General features: G+C 42.0%; 1 protein-coding gene across 1 annotated transcript; it reads right to left on the reverse strand.

Moving 5' to 3' along the window:
• Window positions 1–3: 3 nt before the first annotated feature.
• Window positions 4–9,915, reverse strand: pfkmb (phosphofructokinase, muscle b). Its single transcript, XM_030092198.1, has 24 exons — window positions 9,794–9,915; window positions 8,514–8,585; window positions 7,459–7,563; window positions 6,030–6,103; window positions 5,433–5,510; window positions 4,987–5,176; window positions 4,709–4,874; window positions 4,552–4,596; window positions 4,205–4,313; window positions 4,004–4,099; window positions 3,830–3,922; window positions 3,591–3,716; window positions 3,325–3,389; window positions 3,160–3,223; window positions 2,911–3,057; window positions 2,710–2,780; window positions 2,108–2,195; window positions 1,852–2,004; window positions 1,592–1,756; window positions 1,425–1,486; window positions 1,223–1,334; window positions 1,005–1,104; window positions 805–910; window positions 4–251 (listed from the first exon to the last, which is right to left on the reverse strand). The coding sequence occupies exons 1-24, from the start codon at window positions 9,882–9,884 to the stop codon at window positions 116–118; spliced, it is 2,514 nt and encodes an 837-aa protein (XP_029948058.1). The 5' UTR covers window positions 9,885–9,915; the 3' UTR covers window positions 4–115.
• Between the last annotated feature and the right edge of the window lie 4,924 nt (window positions 9,916–14,839).

Genomic DNA, 14,839 nt, shown 5'->3' on the forward strand with positions numbered 1-14,839 from the left:
TTTTCTCCAGTAGTTACTTTATTCATATTGCACTGTCCTCAAGCAAATATTATAAAGTGCTTCAAATTAAGACAGTCAGGCCATGCCCAGTTCTGAATAATCACAGCAAAGGCTGTTAAACGACGCCTCTCTTCTTGATGACATGTTCCATCGAAGCCATTTCAGAGGTATCCAGGCTGATCTTGTACTTGGCCAGGATTTTCAGAATGTCTCTCAGCTTTATCCACCACTGTGACTTTGGAAGACGATGTCTGTAAAAGGGGAGAAGAAGAAAGTACAGACAACAAGGTCAAATTTTAAAAGTCAATGCAGGAAAATGATTTATGTAAATATTGGCATTGAAGCTGCATTTGGTCATTTCACAGACCACTAGGGGGCAAACAGGCTCCATAGTTTCAAGAACCTACAGTCTTCACATTACAGGAGATAACATCATGTGGCACAGGCCAGGTTATTTTTGAAATATATATATTTTTTGTGTGGCGTGAAACTGGATTCAAACCTAAATTTCCTGTTTTAGAAAAACATATGCCTAATATCCAATACAATTATTAATGTTATAATTATTATTGTTCTAAAAATATTACAACTGGGTTTTGTTTTGATTGTATCAATGAAACAGTTGCGTCAACACAACTTAAATTTGTGAGACTTTTCATTTACAATTCAATACAATGATATCTTGTATAGCTTTAGGGTTTAGTGCTTAAATGAATGTACAATAAAAACCTTCAGATTTTGTGAATATTGTTCATGAGAGTTAATGAAAAATAAATGCAGTGAAAAGCTGTAATGGGGTCTCACTCAAAGTCAGTGACTTCTTTAAGTTCTGCAAGAGGCTGGAACACCAGAGCTCTTTTCCTCATGCCCAACACGCAGGCCGAATCCGGAGAGTTGGCAAAGATGCGACCTAGAAGTTTTAACGCAGAAAGAAGATCATATGAGCACAGGAAGCATTGGTGGTCGGGAACGCACAAGTTAACAATTCAAAAGCAAATACCCACCATGCCTGTAGCACTCCTTCAGCTTGTCAGTCAACCAAAGAACAGACTTTATCCCCATCTTTGTACCAAAATTCCTGTCAAAAGGACTGGGTGTTCCGCCCTGATAATGCAGAATAGTTGATAATGCTTTTATGATCTTGAAAAGCGCGGCAAATTAAGGATTCAGTGCACAAAACGAAGCAAAACTCCAACAATAAATGCCTAAATGGGTAGCACACCTGCTGCATATGTCCAAGGACATTCTTCCTGCAGTCAAACACACCCTTGCCCTCTTCTGAGTAGAGGTTGAAGATGAAGTCGGTAGTGTAGTTTGGATTGCATTTTTCATTCCTTAAGAAAAAACACATAATACAAAAAACACATGAAGTCTTTGTGAACGGTACACTGGCGATATTGATTGAATAAATAATCCCTTCAAACCTCAGAATGAGTCCTCTCTTCACTGTAGTCTTCATCTTTTCCACCAGATGCTCCACATTCACCTGCAAGACACGGCCTATTACATACGAATATTCAGCCGTCCCTTATTAAAGTCTGACATCCCATAAGTTCCTCCTTACTGCACATTCATGAGAAGACATACAGACCTCCAGATCATGAATGTTGAAAGGGTCTTCATAAACGTAGGCTGCATCAGCCCCGGACGCCAGGCCGGCCATGGTTGCCAGGTAACCGCAGTATCCCCCCATAGTCTCAACAATGAAAACTCTTCTCTTGGTTCCAGCTGCAGACTGCTTGATCCTGTCACATGTCTGCAAACGGTAAACATGCGATAGTGAAATGTGCATCAGGTATGGTAGTTTCAGGATCGTCTTGTGTGTCTGAGTGGTTGAGAGTATAACTTTACCATGGTGATGGTGTTGAGGGCAGTGTCAGTACCAACACTAAAGTCAGATCCCGGAACATTGTTGGACACAGTGGCGGGGATAACGACGAGTGGAACACACAGTTCCTCGTACTTCTCCCTTGCTTGCACCAACTGCAAACCACCTGTGAATGCCTGGTGGGAGCAAAGCAGCATGCAATGACTGACTCTTATAGCAATTATCATGAGGCTGTGAATATGAAAAAAAAACCAAAAAAAAAAAAGTTCGTTTCCTCACCTCAAAGCCTCCGATAATGATCAGAGCATGAATATTGAACTTGGCAATGTTCAGACTAATCTCCTCCATAAACTCCTTTGGCAGGGTTCTTCGTAAAAGAAAAAAGAAAAAAAAAAAACAATAGATTTCAATGTTTAGCATTTGAATCGTCAGCATTATAATAATTCTAACGGGAGGCATTTTTTGCTCCTCGGAGTAACTTCAGAATAGGTAAAAGCATCTTTTATTACATTTTAAGATGCATGACAACACTTGACAAAATAACCATCTAAAATGTAATCTGAAACAGTTTAATATCAATATATAATTCAACAAAAAGAATAATCAAACATTTACTTGTGTCTTACATGGACAGAACTCATGCGCTCTGCTGTCAAAAAATACTGTTTATATCATTTGTCTTTGTGTGAGTCTTTCTGGCGATCTCTAACTTTTGATATTGGAATGATTTGCAAAGCAAGTATAAATAGTGGGAGTTTGTGTGAAGAACTCAAACTAACATATCGGAAGGACACACATGTTAATGAGTGTTTATACACACTGGACAATGCACAACATGTAGCCTTATCACTGCTCCTCTTTAAATTAATTTAACGCCCCACCTCTTTGTTCCCAGTATAGATCCACCCTTTCCAGTCCATCCTGCCACTCCGGACCATCCAATCGGTTCAATCTGTGCAGAAACACAGTATCTGTTACATTCTATAGACGATGCAGTGTCATGCTAAAGCTGATAAATGCAAAGACATACTGGTAATAACCACCCCCAAAAAAGTTTGGTTAAATGCATGTAAACAGATTACCATTCCATGGGCCAAGCCATCAAAGCCGTCATGAACGGCCAGCATTTGGTGCCCCTGGAGGAGTCCAGCCCTGACAGCTGAACGCACAGCAGCATTCATTCCAGCGCATGGAGCTCCGACGTTCAGGATGGCAATGTTGATGTTACTCTGATGAAGAAGAAAAGCATCAAAAATGAACATTTTCAATAGGTTGTAAAATAACTGTGATGCAGTTAATGGAATTAAAGTGGCAGAAATGTGGCTCCTGACCTTGGTGTCTGGGGGATGCACATGAGCCAGCATTTTGTAAGTGTTCCAGTTGTTCTCGAAGCTCCTGATGTCAAACAGAAACACGGTACAGGCATTCAGGTTCTATCACACTACTCACAGCACATGAACCATTTTAAATGATGAAGACCAATATGGATAACTCACTTTCCCCTGAGCTTCACTGCGTCCTCATAACGGCCCTCAGCCATGGCTACCGTTACATCCTTAGTCTGATAAATGAAAAAAAAAAACACAAACACACACACACACACACACAAAACACAACGTGTGAGGAAATGTTTGTATCATTTGTTTTGCTTACACTGCTATCAATAATGGCATCTTAATTCAAACTGTGTATAATGAAGAACCTAGATGTGTGTGTGTGTGTGTGTGTGTGTGTGTGTGTGTGTGGCTGTGAGATGACTCACCACTTGTACACACTCCATGAGCGGCAGCCTGACGGCCATGTTTCCAGACAGGCTGACCACACAGGCAGGAGTGTCTGGTGTGGCCTCCAGCAGAGCCATAACAGCCTCCACGCCCATCCTGCTGGCCTGAATTACAGCAGGAGAGATGCTTTTTACACCAGCAATGACTTCCATAACAGTAAGAAACTGATGATGATTATGTACAATGAATAAAAAAGTTACTACATAAAGGATACTACCAGAATTCTGTCAAAGGCAGAGGGTGTTCCTCCTCTCTGAACATGGCCCAAGATGGTGGTACGAGTGTCGAAGCCCAGCCTCTTAGATACCAGCTGGACAGATAGAGAGATATTAAGCAGTCTGCAGGACAACGAGGTGAATCTTGATGAGCCCGTATACCGGACAGCACTGACCTGTTTTACTGTGTCACAAGTGATAGGTTTACCACTGCGGTCCATAGCTCCCTCCGCCACGATGATGATGTTCAAACGGGAGCCACGGCCTCTTTGCTACAAGCAACAGAGTGAAGCTTTAAGACCAGTAATCATGTCTTCAATGGAATGAGATGAAGCCAAACTAAACATGAGTGTGGTGAGGTAGAGTGGGATGCTTACATCTGTCAGGCGTCTGCAGAGATGGTCCTCCCATCCCTCATCTGGGGGCATCTCTGGGATGAAGACCCAGTCAGCACCGCAGGCCAGAGCGGTCACCAGAGCCAGGTAGCTGTAGAACAATACAGTTTGTCTGATAGTGAGATTTTATATCCTAAACATTACATTTGAATTGAAATAAATTAACAGCTTGATGGAATAGTCTCATGGATGGATATTTGATATGTATCAATAGACATCATGTGGGAAGTGGGTAGCTAAAATGTGCCAGAAGACTTTATTTGATTTATTTTCAGTTTACAAACAACTGCACTGTTATTCCCGCAGACTCTCACAGAAGCTGCACTCACCCGCAGTGCCTGCCCATCACCTCCAGGATGAAAGTCCTCTGGTGGCTGCAAAACAGAACATGTTCACTTAAGAGTCCCAATATCAAGCCCTTTGTCATCCATCACCTGCTCAGCCCATCAGTCATACAGATGACGGTCAGAGTGTCAATATGCGTACCTCTGAGCAGTGGTGGTGATGGCGTCAACTATCTCTATGATGCGATGGAGTGCTGAGTCAGTGCCGATGGTCATATCGGTGCCGCAGAAGTCATTGTCGATGGAGCCCACCATGCCAACAATATTTAGGTGAGAGGAGGCTTTTGCTTCATCGGCGGTGATCTTCCCTGTGCACAGATGAAAAACACAACAATTTAAAGGAAACAGCATCACCGGCCTGCCGATTCAGTAGAGCACGTGTATTCGAATTCTGCTTGAATCAGTGAGGTTGTCTCTCACCAGCTTTCACCAGATCTGCCAGCAGTTCACTCCACTCCGTTCTGAACTGGTTGGCACCTGTCAGGCTACCGTCACCCCCGATCACACACAGGTTGGTGATGCCCAGCTTGACCAGGTTGCAGGCGGCTTTAGTGCGGCCTTCCTTGGTCCGGAAGTCCTGACAGCGGGCGCTCCCAATCACAGTGCCGCCCTGTTGTCAGGCAAGGAGGGGAAGTTTCACTTCCAAACAAGAGCCAGAGGAAATCAAACATGAAGCGGGGGGTTATGGTTATCTGAAACCTCAGCGTCCGTGTCTGAGGTTCTCTTGGTTTAGCTATTTATGATCTTTGCCATTTGAATGACCACCGACCGAGGGGACTGCAGCATTACAGTTTGATGGTGTGATTGCCAGGTGAAAACAAGAAGGAAAACAAACATGTTGTTGCTTTTGGTGTTTTCGTGCTCACCAGCTGCAGCATCATAGATACACTTTCCCAAGTGGCAGGGCGGATATTGTCCCCTCCATCCACCAGACCCTGGTAACCCTGTCAACAAACAAAAACAACTCCAATCACCCCGTTGAAAGAGGGTCATTGCTTAAAAACGTCTTTGCACTGAAGGATATAAGCATATTTTTACCATGGCAGTAGGTTAGATAAAGTCACAGTTCAAAAACAATTGCTTGTTTGGGAGAAAATACTTGAGAAAGTGAAGAAAAAAAAAACCTGAAGAAATTTTGAGAATCTTGTGGCTATACTGCAGGTTTGGTAAACATTTAATTCAGGGACTGATTGTAATGCTCCAAAATATGATTTTCTTTTCTTTTTTTTTTTTTTTTTAATAAATCTACGTATTGAGGAAGGCTCACCCTCCCATGCTTTGAATCATTTTCATTTTATCAAGTGGCGTGTTTCTTTCAGGTTCTATTGTTATTTGAGCATAAATTGCATTTCTTAACTTGTTAACTAAATGTACTATGGAAGACAACAAGCATATTTCTGTTTTAGTCTTGTTCTTTAGGAAAAAAAAAAAAAAAGAACTTCAGCAAACACGGGAAGACGTACCTCATGGACAAAATAGACTTTGGCTCCAGTGTAAAGACCCACTCGAACTGTGGCCCTCACAGCCGCATTCATACCTGCATTGAAGGGGGTACATGTGTGCGTCATTACGAAACATTGTGACTTTTTTCTTCACCTTGTAATATTTTTCAAATGTACACATGGTGATAACGTGTGTATAATTATTAACCATTGCAGCATGGCGTCAGGAGTGGGGTAATTTGAGAGGCTGCACCATCAAGCAGCATTCATGAACTGCACGGTTGTTACACCACATAGTGCTAAAATTACAAGAGCTATTTTTTTTTTGAGACAGTGATGAGGTGACAAACGCGGGTACAAGACATATGACAACAACATACAATGGTGCAAAAAACATTTTACATGATTAAAATTCCATTCGTAATTCAAGTGAGATTGTCTGTGAGGCGGTAAGCTCGGTTTGCAGGACGGGGTGTCGGCCTGCTCTTCTTGCAGCGGGTCACTTAAAGGACAAGATGCGGGAAGAGCAACTTTAGGGGTGCCAAAAGCATCTCAGCTTACACTGTAAAGGAGCTGGGGAGAAAAAAGAAGAGTCGGGCTGCCCTCTCACTCTGCACCACCACTTTACAAACACATGACGGAAAGGTCATGTTTCTAAAATTAGCCTCCAAAACAGATACACTTATACGAAAAAAAAAAAAAAAAAGAAATGTGGAAATTACCTGCACTAAAGCATGATGAAGTTGTGAAAATAATTTTTTAATTTTAACTGTATAATTGATTTCAAAATTTTCTTTTATGTTTTTCATGAAGTTTTGAAAAGTTCAAGCAGACAGAAAAAAGCACCTGGCAGCCGGCTCGCTTTCTCAGGAGCTCACACATCAGGGGACGAGGGGTCAATGCCACTGCTTCCAAAGGTCACAGCGGAGAGCTTCCTCATCAAATTAAAGGTCAGGGGGACATGCGTCTCAGACTGCATTTCTAGCAATTCTGGTTGAAGTACTTAATGCCACTCCTTTACTTAACTTGTTTTAATGAGTAGATAGCGAAGAAAATTGTTCTTTAGATAAAACTAACAAAAGTTGTCGCTGATTTGAAGAAATAAATCACATACTGGAAGAACAAATATACAAAGCAGATGAACCTATAAACAAATATAGTGATCACAAATTCTCAGATCTTTAAAAAGTTCATCCAGTTTTGAAATGTGTCTGTTCTTTTAAAAACAAGTAATAAAAATTCAAATATTTTAATTCTATATGTATTTTAAAATACTAATATTTTGACTTGAGACTTTTTTTACACCTTACATTTTAAAATACACTTTTAATTTCTTATTTTTCATAAGCATCAGCCTCACACACACACTCATCATACCAGTCGCTCCAGTAAACAAACAGTCCTGTGGCGACGCCACACTTCCAGTGCCTCCTGGAAACGGTCCACTCACCCTGGGCATCGCCGCCGGACGTCAGCACGGCGATCGCCCGACCCACACCCATCTTGGTGGGGTCAGTAGGATGAGGTTGTGCCATGGTCCTGGAGCTGAAGTTGGCTAAGAGAAAAAAAAGAAAAAGGTTTTGAATGTGGGAATTCTTGCTACAGTACTGACTGTACTGCGAGGAGCAGAAGGAGCCGCTCACCTCTACCTCAGGCTGCCAGCAAGGGAAAGTAGCAGCAGTGGCAAAAGAGCACAGCTTAACTATCCTTTTGGCAGACATGTGGACACACATAGCTGGGCTAACATTTTTAGAAACACACACACACACACACATGCACGCACGCTCACATGCACGCACACACACACAAAGTTCCTATTAAAAGAATTCAGTCCCTCTCGCCTCCGATTCCCAAACCCATTTATAAGATCTGCCTTTGTATTTTATTGTTGGATAACATACAAACAAGTGTAGGAATAATTTATTGTAATAAGTCAAGTTGTCTAACATAAGATTAAAAAAAAAAAAATGCTATTTACAAACCACGTTTTATTTACTTTTTTCTTCATTTCAAGAGTTTCCTGCACTGGAATGAATTATGAACTTTAATCAGTCTAGAGGAAAATTATTACTAGAAAGACTTTTATTAGCACAGCAGCTGGTTCTACCTGATTACTCTGTGTTTAGTCACATTTTCAAATGCTCTCTTTTATCTATCACTTAAAGTGCTACTTAAAGTCAGAAAAACTTTTTTGCTCACATTTTTGGTTGGGAAAGGAGATTCAGTATCTTAAAAACACTTGTAATTCGTCATTTATCCAGACTTTTTGTTGTTGGATTTTGTAGGAAGTTTTGGTGAGATTATGAACTCAACAGAAAATCGTACATTTTCATTGAGAGAACGTTTGGTGGAGGATAATGAGCTATTTTCTACGCTTTGAGAGGGGACGTCAGTAATGTTTTGGAACGAGTAAACCAGGAACAGGTTATTTAACTGTTCTGCTTAACAATAAAAGTCACAACTGCAGCCACACCCCTTCTCTTTTGAAACTGGCGTCCGTCTTACCAGCATGTCCTGCTGAAGCCAAACTGGAGGAAGTCTCTCTCTGACATTCAGATGCTGAGAGTTCATCAGCGCCTGAGGAGGGAGAGTGACACCACGTTAAACCGTGATCCACCCTCAGCTATGGGACTTAACCGGACAGCCACACCATCAGTTGTTACCATAAAAAAAGCAGCACCCTCCATAACTCACTTTTTAGTGCAAGGTGGCATTTTACTCACACGATAGACAAGCTGCTCCAGCTCTTATTCCTCAAAATGTTGTTGTCACTCCTTTACTGTTATTTAAAGTGTCTGTGATCATGTTGTAACACCCTCTGTCTGTTCATGACAGATTATTTTACTCCCTCTGGCCTTATCCCCTCTTTCACTGGAACTATCAGTGGTTGATACAGGCTGATTAGTAGAAGGTGAATTCAAGCAGAAGGGAGAAAAAGTGTTGTGCTTTGTTGTTTTTTTTTTAATCAGGAAGAAGGTATCCTCTGGGTCTAGTCGGTCAGACCTATCCAGCTCAATACAACACCAACAAGACCACTGGGTTTTTCTAAATTGATGGCTCTTGCTCATAAATCCAATAATTCTCATAACAATTTGTGCTTCTTTGCTGTGTGCAGAAGTGTTAACCTCCAACACCCCCCCTTGACAAAACTGCTAGAGATTTTCCATTTCTAATAAATGCCTTTTTCCACTCCCAGAGTCATTATGTCTTGTTAGTCTGTTATTCATGTCCAGAATTATGAATCAGATGAGTAATTAATGCAGCAAACTACTGCAAGTGGATGTGGGTATAGGCTTTCATGTGTCTGGGGGTTTCCTGTGTTTGTTCAGTCAGTCAATGAAGCTGCAACAACTGAAGCGTGACCAAATTTAAACAAGATTTAAAAAAAATAAATAAATGCACAATGTAGATCTCAGTCATTAAAATGAAGTGTAATTAATTTGATCTAGAATGAAAAAGGAAAAACTCAAAGCGACAACAGAATCTCTTCTGTCACAGGCAACTCAAAGAGGCTCTCTTTAAATAGATACTGTAGCTGCTATCTGTGAAACTCGGTCCCTCCCCCTTTGTGCCGCCATTGCTGAGAAACTGCACAGTCATCCTCACAAAATGAAAGTGTTACACCTTAATATTTACAACCTTGTGAACACGTGACACTTGAAAAAATGCTAAATTACAAGACAAAGAGAATCATATCGAAATTATCCTCTGTAAAAACCTAAAAACAGCACAGTATGGAGCCAAATATAGCAAATAAAAAAAAAATGCCTGCATCATATACACACCTGGACTCTTCCTCCTGAGCCAGAGCAGCAGACTAACCCCGAGCGTGACCCAGAGAAGCCACTGGACTGAGAGGACGTCCAGGTCCAACATCCCCGCAGCTCCTCTCCTCCTCAGGAACCATTCCGCTTCTGATCGGTATTAATAGCTTCGATATCACGTCTTCATTGTGGAGTAGAAGCCTTCATCGCTAAAGCATGCTGGGTAATCAGATGCAACAATGTGAATGCAGCACTGATGGGCCGAGGACACGAGATTACATTTTTAATTTTTAATGTCACCCGCACAGAGTGAAAGTTAAAATGTGAAAACTTTTGTCTAGGGATTGTATTTTGAAGAAAAAACTCCTAATAGTTATGTAACTTCACAAAATTCTGTCAAGTGAAAAAAATGACATGAACTCAGCATCTACAGGCCCATAAATGTGAAACAGTAAAATACCTGAGGCCTAGATTACAAAGCAGGATATTCAGGGGAACTTCAGGGTTAACTCTGGATGTTCTTTACTATGGAGAGGGCTAACTTCTTACTGAGGTAGATCACCACACATCGCTCCGGAGCAGGCTATGTTCTGGACCAGAGATCAATCTGCATAGATCAACAGTGCTGCTCTTAGCCAGATGATGTTTGAATTCTTCATATTTGTGGAGAGTAATTGTCTGCTCCTGCTCTGCAGGGTTTTTTATTGGTCAGATGCTGCAAACTGTGTTTAAACTTACACGGATCAAGATAAGAAAATAAGTGTTGAATTGCAGAGCTGATAGCCTGCTTCGCAGTTCCTCTTATTAGAATTGCGAATGTCTGGATAAGTCAACTCAGGCAACGGAGAGATATCCAGAGTATGTTAAGCCTGCTCTGTATTGTAGGCCTCCAGTCTGTGTCCTTGAAGCTATCAGCTCCCTCCCCCCCAATTCCTCCATCAACCAATAGCTGCAAGGAAAAGCTGGCTGATTGACTGAGAGGTGGATTGTTGCAATTGTGGCTTTTAGCAGGAGCAAGAATATGTGCAGATTCTGCATGTTCATAGTGATAGAAAAATTATAGAAATATGTTTAAATGTTATTATTAGACAGGAACTCTCAGTGAACACAAATAAGTCATAATGATCAATAAGAAGATGATTATATATAAATTCATTACGTTGGACGATTTGGACAATATAAACAAAACTAAGTTGGAGAAAAATTCGCAGTATTTTTCTTTACCCTTAGTGACATTTCTGCTCCTCCACACAGAGCACAGGCACCGCGTCGGGCCTCACGTTGCACCGGGGGCCTCATTTGACATTGACATTCAAGTAATGCAATTATGAGTGCTAGAGAGTGTCCGGCACGTTGCAACGCCCCAAAAGGTTGCTCACGAAGCAAGTCAGTGCAGAAGGATGCCTGTCATATCGAAGCAGACCATGATGGGATAATGATTCACTGTCAACAATCTGCTTAATCTGACCAGTCAGTTTTCAGAGCATACACTGGTTCAGGTGAGGAGGTGGCGACAAAAGGAGGGTTTGAAACCAGAGAAGGCTCGGCTGATGTGCCACAGAGCGAGGAAAGAGCGAGCAAAGTCACTTCATTATTATTTTGTTTTAAAGCAGAAAGTAGTAATAGTGGTGTTTTTGGCAGAGCCAAAGTGTTTGGAGGGCCACATAATTTCTCTCTATTATCCAACCTTCTTGAATTTAGTATAAATTATTAAACTTTCTGAGTATTCAAAAGGGACTCAAAACCCAGCCTTGCTGGTGCTCTGGGGTCTGGCAACGTGGGTCAGTTTGCAGCCAGCAGACAGCGAGCTATGCAGCAACGTGACTGTGACACTCGCATGACTTTCATGCCGGAACAAATTGAGATTACACAAGTGAAACGCAGTCAGCCGAACAATGTGATAGCACACGGGCACACGCACGGATCATGCCAACATTCACAAGTGCATGTATTTTGAGTAGTCCACTGACACAATAAAAAAACTCAAGCTCTAATCTTCACAACATGCCGGCGTCGTGCGTCCTGATCGTCCACCAAGTCTCATGAGCATCACAGTGTGTTGGCTTGAGTTTCACATTTCAGAAACGAGGAGGGTTTAAACAGGAATTTGGCCCTCGTGGACACTGTGACACACACACACACACACGCACAGACACACACACACACACACACACACACACACACACACACACACACACACACACACACACGCTTCACGATAGTTAAAAAAAACCACTTAATTAGCGATCCTCTCCTTATTGTTATTAATCGGCTAGTGTCGCCCGTGAAGGTCTCGACTGTCTTTAAAAACCTCCCATTCCCAATCAAACTGACCTCTACAATCACACACTCCATCACTGAGGACAAAAGCTCGCTTGTCATAAACAGACGTCCCGGGTGGCGGGTTGCGCTCTGGTCGGATGTGCACTATCTTTGGAAAATTGTGCGCCCCAGGTGGGTTGAGTGACATGTAGCTCTCTCCTGAGGCGGGCCCCGATCAATACGACCATTTCCAGGTAATCCCCTCCCCTGTCTTGCCGGACACTGTTAGCACTCGCACTGTCTGTAATAAACCATATGGATCAATACGGCACCAGTTCAACACAAAACACTTCCACTTCAGCTAATGCAGTGAAATCTGAACTGGATATTGCTCCAACCTTAACCCTCACATTCTGGTAATGTCTGCAATATACTGTATGTGATTAAATCATCCCGTGTTAAAGAGGACAGGACTGAAAAACACAGCAACATGGTTATATGCAACTGGATTTTCATGCTGAGGTATTGAGAAACGGAAAGAAAAATCAATAATGGGAAACAATGAGAAAATCTGCCATAGTTGAATAACTGATGAGGCATTCAACTTTACAAAAATGTTTTTGAGTGCACCATCGTAGTGATCCATCCATGTCGAACGCGCTTATCTCCGGATCTATTGCTTTTATATTGAAACCTCCTGTGTTTTTTCAGAGATCACATGGAGGGTCCATGGCCTATTTTGGAGGCAATCTGGGGTCCCGGTATAGTTAATGATATGTAATGATCATTTTTTAGTTATGGATGATGTTTTGGATCATTGTCTGTTGCAGATCTGTTATATTTGTCACTTTAGTCCACTGCTTGGCAACATCTGAGGGATTGAATGTTTGACATTCCGATTGAGGGACAAACCGCTCTACTTTTAATGCAATTTCACAGGGCCGAATTTTATATCTTTTAGTAAAAATTCATGAACATGAATAAGTACAAAATATTGATTCCTCTTAAAAGAAAAGCACCATGATAAGGGACTTTATGTGTGTATTTGTTGTCAAAGTGATCCTGCTTTTTGTTTTATTTTCACAGCATCGCATTTGTGACTGTGATCGTAACATTTTGGTCTCATACAGCCAGCTGCAAGTAAATGAAAACACGCTGGTGATGACAGTGATCTATCATCAGATCGTTTATAACAAACTAAACTGTTGTTAAATATGTGTTTACCGATGGTCAGAATGATGTGAATGAACATCCACTCGCACAGACAGGTACAGATTTGCCGTTGCTGCTTGGCCCCCAATAAAACAAGCTGATCTTTCTCCTCGTTCACAAGCAGCCAAGAGGTGGCAGCAGCATCTGATGTTTCCCATTGCCGTGTTTATTGGAGAGGCACATGCAAAGCCCTTGCCTAATAAATCATGCACTGAAAGTGTCAGTGGAAATTTTGTTAGATTTTATTGCTGTTTAATCAGCTCAATGAATGTTTTAATAGGCTGATATTTCAGAAAGCGAATAGCAATGCAGTGATAAATTGTGCGGGGTGATCTGCCCCCCTCAGTCCTCCATACCGCTTTCCTCTCCTCTCTCTCCTCTCTGCTGCGGAGAATCACTAATGCAGACCTCCACCGCCATACATCCACTTGTTGGTGCAGGAGAGTCTTTTGTTATGTACTTATATATTAATTTGACAAAATATCAATTTGTTCATGACCAGTCATGCAATCAGGGTATTTTGTTGATGGTTAAACTTAGGCGTTTTTTTTTTTTCTCCTAGCATCCCTGCATAACTTTTCCTCCCTTTTCTGCATTTTCTCATTATGTTTTTCTTCCAGTCCCCAAAGGAGCTTTAGGAATTCATCAGGTCTGGCCGCCGGGCCCCACCTTACCTTCAGACCTCCCACACCATTTAACATGTCTTTACCCCTCCTCCCCTCTCTGAGGATTGCTCCATTTCTGCATTTGTTATCCACACTGCCTTTATGTACATATCTTAATCAGTTCATCTCCCCGTCTCCTATACGTTTCACCTATTCCCTGTTTGGTAGGTTCTTCTATTGACCTTCACTTCTCCTGTTTTGTTACTCTCTCTCATCCTTGTTTTCCTGACCATAAGATGGTAATTGAATGCAAAATCAACATGGCCGTGACATTTTGGGGACCAGCACCCCCCTCCTTCGGGCTCTGTCTCATATATATTGTTGCCCTCTGCGTGCACGGATGTATGATGTGTGGTATGTTCTAATAAGGACATGGATGGGGAGAATGGAGGAGGCTGGGGGCTTTAATTAAAGACTGAAGGGTCTTGCTGAATAAGTAGAGAGGGGAGGTAAAACGGTGGCTATCCGGCTGCTGGGACAATAAATCAACCTGCCCCTTCAGCCGCCCTCAACACAATATCACCGAGCGGCATTCGGCCCCCCTCTTTGCAAAAGCAATTCCGTCATGTCTTGTTAGCTCATTCGTCTTCATCAACACCAGTGGGAGGTTCAAACCCCATCCTCAACCCCCACCGCACCTCCAGAGGCTCCCCCACCTCCCAATGCCAGGCGCCATTGGTCAAAGCAGAATCAGCTGTGCATCAGCACGGGCAAGAATGTCATATATTTTTCTTGCACACGCACACACACACACACACACACACACACACACACACACACACACACACACACTTCTGTTTTCAGAAGTTACAGGGACATTGCATTTACCTGCCTTCATTTCCGGCAGACTTACTTTAAATCAATTTGCTATTATGTGCATAATGTAACAGAGTAAATAAATTCAGGTCCTACATGTCTCAGTGATAAA

The sequence above is a fragment of the Salarias fasciatus genome, chromosome 5 (genome assembly GCF_902148845.1).
Source record: "Salarias fasciatus chromosome 5, fSalaFa1.1, whole genome shotgun sequence".
In the NCBI taxonomy this organism is placed as follows: domain Eukaryota; kingdom Metazoa; phylum Chordata; class Actinopteri; order Blenniiformes; family Blenniidae; genus Salarias; species Salarias fasciatus.

Bases quoted from the DNA above. Each gene is read 5' to 3' on its own strand.
- pfkmb (XM_030092198.1), bottom strand. From the start codon at position 9,884: ATGTTGGACCTGGACGTCCTCTCAGTCCAGTGGCTTCTCTGGGTCACG. The intron at 4,100-4,204 runs GTAAGCATCCCA...TGTTGCTTGTAG, and splicing joins TCTGCAGACGCCTGACAGAT to CAAAGAGGCCGTGGCTCCCG. The intron at 3,058-3,159 runs GTCAGGAGCCAC...CTTCTTCATCAG, and splicing joins TGCATCCCCCAGACACCAAG to AGTAACATCAACATTGCCAT.